Genomic DNA, 7,250 nt, shown 5'->3' with positions numbered 1-7,250 from the left:
ACTGGAAGTGAGACAGTGGCCTGTTTTTGCCAGTCAAACTTCAGCAATATTTCAATCTACATGCGATGACAGTGGCCTTTTTCCACTGAAGACATTTTGTTACATCACAATAGGAAAATCACAGTATCACAAATACTGTAGTTCCATTTAGCTGCCTGGTTTCAGGGTCCTGATACTGTGCATTTTGGCTCAGTGTCACACTGTCAGGGCTTACTTGACAAAAGTAAGAAATTACATAATTAATGTTGCTACTAAGACCTATGCTTTTCTTTGGAAGACAGGTCAAAATGTATGGTGCTTTTAATGTTAACTTTAGTTGGTGCTTATTTAATCGCGTCATGTTATAAATAATTAATTTTCAGGCGCTTTAAATGTACTTCTGGAGCCTGGGTATCTGGGCACGCACAATTTACACGGTGTACGTTTTATTTAAATTCATATTTTAAATTCCAAAAATACTTTTCATTTCAAATTTCCAGCCAGTAGATGGCGCCCTCGCGGTGCTTTTATCAGCTGTGAGGCCCGCCGCTTCACTCTGCTCCCGAGGAAGAAGTGACGTCAGACCAGAGGCTGGACCAACATGGCGGCTATAATGAGGATTGTCAACAGAAGCACTTTAAGTTCAACAATGGGTCAGCAGTACCTGGCGTTCAGCTCCGCAGCAAAGGTGAGAGCATTGAGTCTTTTTGTCCTTTTGTGCCAGCAAATTTTAGCGTGGACGTTTGTCCAGCAGCGTATGTCTGACAGCTGTCAGCGTCCTCTAACGTTACAGTTACGGTAGGAAGTCAGCTAGCTACATATCATACTCTTTCTAATTGAACAGTTAAAGCTACTTCACCTGTGTGTTTAATGTATATGTGTGGGGATGTGTGTGTATTTGTGTGTAGGCTGGCGTAAGGGCAGGTCAAGCTCTTCCGGAGAAGGTGAAAATAGTGGAGGTGGGACCCAGAGATGGTCTTCAGAATGAGAAGGTAACTTTGTGTAAAAATGGTTGGTTGTTTTGATTACACAGCATCAATTACAGGCAGGAAATGTCTCAAAAATGCCTCAATGTGACGTTAACACTCCTCAAAACAGTTTTAACCATCGCTGTTGTACTGAGGTGGGGCAGGTGCACAGGTCATGTGTTATGTAACCAGAATAAACAATCTCAGTTCCGCCTTGTGTTGTTTTGCTGTTCCCACTCAGACAATCGTACCAACAGAGACAAAAATCCATCTGATCGACTTGTTGTCAGATTCCGGGCTGCCAGTCATTGAGGCCACCAGCTTTGTATCTCCAAAATGGGTTCCACAGGTGAGTCCGTTCTCCCAGAGGAATTCATATGCCAAGTGTTGCACACACCCCACTGGGGGCAGTACAGAAACTGCCGCACTAACTGGTTTCTGTTGTTTTGTTTTTTTTATTTTATTTTAACCCAATGTCAGATGGCAGACCAGGTGGAGGTGATGAAGGGGATCTGTAGAAAACCTGGAGTGTCTTATGCAGTCCTTACCCCCAACCTCAAGGGTTTCCAGGCTGCTGTGAGTGTCAAGCATTATATTCCAACGCACTATACACACAATAGCTACATAGACATACTTTATATGCAGCTTCTTATACTATAGATAGGATGTTTAAAAGTTTCACAACTGGGCTAAATTTTCCCTAAAATGCCTTTTCCTTGCTCTTACTTACCACAGGTGAAGGCAGGAGCTTCAGAGGTGGCCATATTTGGTGCTGCATCAGAGCTCTTCAGTAAGAAGAACATAAACTGCTCCGTGGACGAGAGTTTACAGCGCTTTGATGAGGTTATGAAAGCAGCTAAAGAGGCTGGTGTGCCAGTTAGAGGGTAGGAATACAGGCTTGTGCTTAACTGTGTGCAAACCTTTAAACCATTGAAATTTTTGTTGGATTCTTGTATGAGTCTCATCTACATGTCTTGTTTACACAGATACGTGTCGTGTGTTGTTGGATGCCCGTATGAAGGCAAGGTGGCACCTGAAAAAGTTGCACACGTGAGTTCTCACTTAGTACATGTTTACGTAATGTAAAATGCCAAAAATCTGTGTATTATCCTACAAGTAACATAACAAGTCAAGCTTAACTTTACTTCTGTCTTGCAGGTAGCAAAGCGTCTGTACTCGATGGGCTGCTATGAGATCTCCCTGGGTGACACCATTGGAGTGGGGACTCCAGGTAGCATGGCTCAAATGTTAGAGGCAGTGAGCAGAGAGGTGCCAGTCAGTGCCCTGGCAGTGCACTGCCATGATACCTATGGCCAGGCCCTGGCTAACATCCTGGTAGCCTTACAGGTCAGTCATGGTTCTGGTTATTTTAACCAAGTGGTTGATTAGTTATTAGAGCAGTGTTAACTTACAGAGGTAAATATTGTCTTCGTTTTGCAGATGGGAATCAATGTGGTAGACTCATCAGTAGCTGGACTGGGTGGCTGTCCCTATGCCCAGGGGGCTTCTGGGAATGTTGCTACTGAAGATGTAGTCTATATGTTGCATGGACTTGGGATTCAAACGGTAAGAAGCCACACTTTGTTTCTCTTTAACCTTCCCTGTCTTTTAGTTCCTTCATATTAGATATTACAGATGCAACCCTATTGTGTTTACTGTTTAGTTATGTACAAATGAAGGAAGAAAGTGACTTCTTCTTTTTTTCTGTATTAGTCATTAACAAACTACCAAACCTTTAAATTTCCTTTCACCAGTGGACAAACAAATAGACTGAAATCACACATAATTTAGTTAGCAGTTCTTGTTTACACTGTGAGCTACCTCTTGAAATGCTGAGGTTTGAGCCTTTGACTCTCTGTCCTCACCACAGGGTGTGGACCTCTCCAAACTGATGAATGCTGGAGCTTTCATCTGCCGAAGCCTCAACAGAAAGACCAGCTCCAAAGTGGCGCAGGCCCCTTGCAAACTGTAATCAATCTTTCACAGACTGTACACTGCAGCATAACCATGTAAGCTGGAGCCGTCACCCTCTGTATGTACAGATCAATGTCTGATTAGGTATTCACTACATGATAGTATAGCTTGAACAGTGCCTTATGTAAAGTCAATCTAATCATACAGAATCTGTCTGTCTAAAACCTTTTTCTAATGGTGTGTTTACGTTACTTTCTGGCCAGTGGGTTAGCCAAAGTGCAAAGATCTTTTTAATACTATGTCAAATCAACCAGTAAAATATCTTAGGGATGCATAAACTCACTGTTGATGTCAGAAAAGACAGAAGTGTTGTTTTGATTTCTGATCATCCTCTGTATGCTGTGATCACTGTCTTCATATTAATGATCTATCTTGGGAGCATCTGTGGAGACCATCGGTTGGAAATTGTGCTGGTTTGCGAAAAATAGGGATGTGTTGTATTCCACAGATTTTTTTTTTTTTTACATATGTATGATTTTTTTGTTTTACCTTTTAATATGTTTAAGTATTTATTTTAATATGCGTGTACATATCAAACAAGATTGAGTTTTAAAAATAAAACAATACTGATTAATGTGTCATTAATCTGAAATAGTTTGATAAGCTACATGATGTCTCATATGTTCAACATCAGTTTTACAGATGTTGCATCAAAAGAATAGATTTAAAGCATCATTGGCCATGTAAGGTACTCAAGTGAGAGCTAATCATTCACAATCTCCATAGTGATTTTACAGTTTGTTGCGGAAATGATTCAGAATAAACAAAAACTGTTTTCTTTGCCGCACCTTGGGGGAACCTGACTGACAAGTCTGACAGGCAGACTGAGATTCTTAAAGCAGCCCTATGCGACATGTATAAACAAACATCATAAGTATCAAAGACAGGAAAATAGCCATAGTCATGATGATTCACAGCAAATTGAGATGATTAGTGGCTAATTGGCATGCAGGCCCGGTTCGAGCAGGAAATTTGGCTATGAGTCAGCAGCAATGGAAAAAAATCCAACTCCCTAAACAGTGTTCAGATAGTATCGTGGGAGTATAAAAATGTGTTTATACTACTATAGATGAAAGGTTTTATCTTTAGAAAGCTAGTGGTGGTCTTGAACATGTTTTAAATGATTTGCTAAACTGTATGAATCTGAAGCAATTTCCCAAATGGAAACCATATTAATACATATTATATATCAAATTCACAAGGTATCAATAAGCAGCCCTTACTATTAAAACTCCAAACAGAAACACACGTTCAATAAACTTAAATTTAATTTATATAATTGTATAAAAACGTTATTCACAACGAAGAACGCAGCGCAACACAACGCAGAAAATACATTTTCATCTGATGATGAACAGTGGACAACTCACAAAACTGCGTAATAGTTCAATGAGCCATCTGTTTGTTCTCCACTGTGCTCCAGTTCTACCAACACAGAATTAAACAGCAGCATTCCTGTCGCCTTATTTAAATCAACAGTGGTCTTGCATCAGGCGAGGTTGTATACCAGCATGTCAAAGCACAGGCAGTCTTTATACAATGTTCGGCTGTGCGGCATAAACCTGAGAGCAAGCGTATGCCTGCTGAGATAACAAAATATACTAATCATCCATGCCTTTTATTTATCAAAGAGAGTAAATGCAATAACAAAGTCATTTTGGGCCAGTTTGCACAGCTTCAAGTATTCTTCAGCCATAAATCTATGACTTTGGGAGCATCTACACTCCAATGTAGAATTGTTTACTGTTCTTACAAACTTGAGATCATCAGGGCAACTGTGATGTGAAGCCATGAGAACAAGAGATCACTGGAATGTACACATTACACTCAGTGACCACAGAGCACCCTGACACACCACTGTACACCCTGACACTGGCAGGGTGGGAGAATACCTCTGCCAGGTGTGTCCTGCCTCCTTGTGTGCAGTTGAGTGGCTCATTTCCTTGCCTGTGTCAAAACTCCAATCACAGGAAAGACTGTGTGAAACTTCACTGGAATGTTCTAACAGGGGTGAAGTGGTGAAGACACACAGACCTTTATTGTATTCAAAGAGGAACTTCACATATCATTACCAAATCAATTCGGCTCTACCTGACATGTAAATATTATGGATGTTGGCTTGGAAACCAAAGTTGATGCGCTCCAAAAGAGTCTTAGATGTGGACACAGGGGCCCGTATGATGAATCCAGAACTGATGATGACTCAGCTTCCTGGGTCTCAAACATACTGCAGTTTGGCTCATAGCTCTGAGTCTGTATTTTTTAGGTTTGTCATTGGGTTATAGCCCAAGCGCTGCTGAGATCTTGATATTTGCCCTCATTTCAGCTTTTACCATTTGGTAGTGGACAGGTTCGGAGCAGAGGCCCGTATCTTCTCTTCAAGCTTGAGCGCTGAAGGTCTGTATGAAGACTTGAAGTATGGAGGCTTTTCCTTCATGTCCAGCCTCGACACTGGCTGGTTGGAGTTGTTGAAGGGGTCGTCGTTGAAGTCTTCATGATGCACGGCCGCTCTGCGATTACGCCTCTTGATCTTGTTTGCGATTCGTGCAATGCGCTTGGCGATGAGATAAATGATCTCGCAGATGTTGAGGATGATGCAGAGGGCCGACGCTCCGACCATGAAGTAGGTGAAGACCTTCTTTTCGGTGGGGTGGCCAATGTAACAGTCCACCTGGTTGGGGCAAGGCTCCACCTCACACTTGACCAGCCTTGGAAGGTAGAAGCTGTCGTACACCCTGTGGAGGATGTAGAGGAAGGAGACCTCGATGCCTGTCTTTACGAAGAGGCTGACCAGGTAGGTCCACCACAAGCCGCCATGTTTCTTGCCCGTGTTGTTGTACAACTTGCTGTCTTCACCATGCTTGGCCCTGTGCTTGCGCTCACGGTCTTCACGGTAAGCCACGTGCATGACCACCATGAAGGAAGGGCACGTGACGAAGATGAGCTGCAGGGCCCATAGGCGGATGTGGGAGATGGGGAAAAAGTGGTCATAGCAGACGTTGGCGCAGCCGGGCTGCTTGGTGTTACAGTCAAAGTCCTTCTGCTCGTCGCCCCACACTCGCTCCGCTGCCACCACGTACACCATCACCCTGAACACAAACACCACAGACAGCCATACCCGCCCAAACGCCGTCGAGTACTTGTTCACCCCACTGAGCAGGGCCTGGAAGGTCTTCCAGTCCATGTCTTTGGCTGGCCGTCAAAATCCCTTTTCTCTGGAAATCTTTGTTGCTGGTGGTAGTTTATCTTTAAACCTGGATGAGGCAGAATGAAGAATGGGTGAACATGTTCTCACTGTCTGCTGAGTTATGGTGGTGTCTCACTTACTCCAGGAGTCTTTCATAACAAATCGCACTTTATTATGGCTTTTTAAATCAGTAATTCATCTTCCAAAGCTGATTTAATGTTAAAACATTTCCCACAGATCTCATTTATCAGCCCCACCTTTTACCAGCTCCTAATAAAACACACACAGTAAGGAGTGGGCCTCCAGCCAAACCAATCGTAAAAGAAGCGAGTTGGACCAAAGTTATTAACACACTCAGAGCTTAAACATATATTTAGAAAAGGCAGCCTGTCTACTTTAGATCATTTATGCAAACATTTATTTTATAAGAGCACACATTATCGGTAATAAGTTGGTATACATTTGAGAAGACATGAGTCTCCCAACAAAAAAAAACTGTCTTTTACGCACAGCTTGTGGGCGTTCTTTAAACGTGTTTTCGTGGCTCTTTACCGACATACTGTCCCTCTCCTACGACCAGAGACAAATGATGGAATCGTATACGTATAAAAAACCAAGGAATTAACAGATTTGCTAACACTCATTCCCAGTGAGATGAAACGCGAACTTAGAAATTCAGGAATCTTAACTCATCTCAAGCAGATGAAAAGTTCATCACGGAGAGTTTTTCACTTACCTAAAGAAGCATTAGTCCATGATTAGTTCAAAAGTCACGTGAGTGAATGTGTGTCCGGTGATTTCTCGCAGTTTTAATGGCGTTTTGGTCCTTTGACGCACAGATTTGATTTCCCCTCGACAGGTAGAGGAGCGCAGTGTACAGAAATGCGCCTGTGGGTGGGGTTAGAGAAAAACTGAAGCTGCCTTCGATGTTTCCTATTCTCTACTTCCCTCCCTCTTTTTGGCTGCCTCCGTCTCTCCTTCTCAAACGCCATGGTTGCATGATAATAAATAGGCAGGAACCATCTCCAGGTTCTTGTAATAGGAGTTGCCAATAGGTTTACACAAGATCAATCATGTCTGGAACCAGCGTACCAATCACAGCCTTGGTGATTTGACACCACATATAATTCAGACATGGGTTG

General features: G+C 42.6%; 2 protein-coding genes across 2 annotated transcripts; one reads left to right on the top strand and one right to left on the bottom strand.

Moving 5' to 3' along the window:
- The first annotated feature begins 543 nt into the window (after nt 1–543).
- On the top strand, nt 544–3,502 carry hmgcl (3-hydroxy-3-methylglutaryl-CoA lyase). The gene is made up of 9 exons (XM_023399859.2): nt 544–667; nt 888–971; nt 1,189–1,296; nt 1,428–1,523; nt 1,683–1,831; nt 1,934–1,997; nt 2,106–2,294; nt 2,388–2,513; nt 2,818–3,502. Exons 1-9 carry the CDS (start codon nt 581–583, stop codon nt 2,917–2,919), a joined length of 1,005 nt encoding a protein of 334 aa, XP_023255627.1. The 5' UTR covers nt 544–580; the 3' UTR covers nt 2,920–3,502.
- Nucleotides 3,503–4,171: 669 nt separating this feature from the next.
- Nucleotides 4,172–7,045, bottom strand: gjb3 (gap junction protein beta 3). Its single transcript, XM_023399857.2, has 2 exons — nt 6,845–7,045; nt 4,172–6,175 (listed from the first exon to the last, which is right to left on the bottom strand). Exon 2 carries the CDS (start codon nt 6,103–6,105, stop codon nt 5,251–5,253), a length of 855 nt encoding a protein of 284 aa, XP_023255625.1. The 5' UTR covers nt 6,106–6,175; nt 6,845–7,045; the 3' UTR covers nt 4,172–5,250.
- Nucleotides 7,046–7,250: the final 205 nt, after the last annotated feature.

Source organism: Seriola lalandi, unplaced genomic scaffold (assembly GCF_002814215.2).
Source record: "Seriola lalandi dorsalis isolate HSWRI2012SDOR001 ecotype SW California unplaced genomic scaffold, Sedor1 jcf7180002052126, whole genome shotgun sequence".
In the NCBI taxonomy this organism is placed as follows: Eukaryota; Metazoa; Chordata; class Actinopteri; order Carangiformes; family Carangidae; genus Seriola; species Seriola lalandi.
The sequence above is the reverse complement of the archived record's forward strand: the minus strand, read 5'-3'. Positions and strand labels throughout refer to the sequence as shown.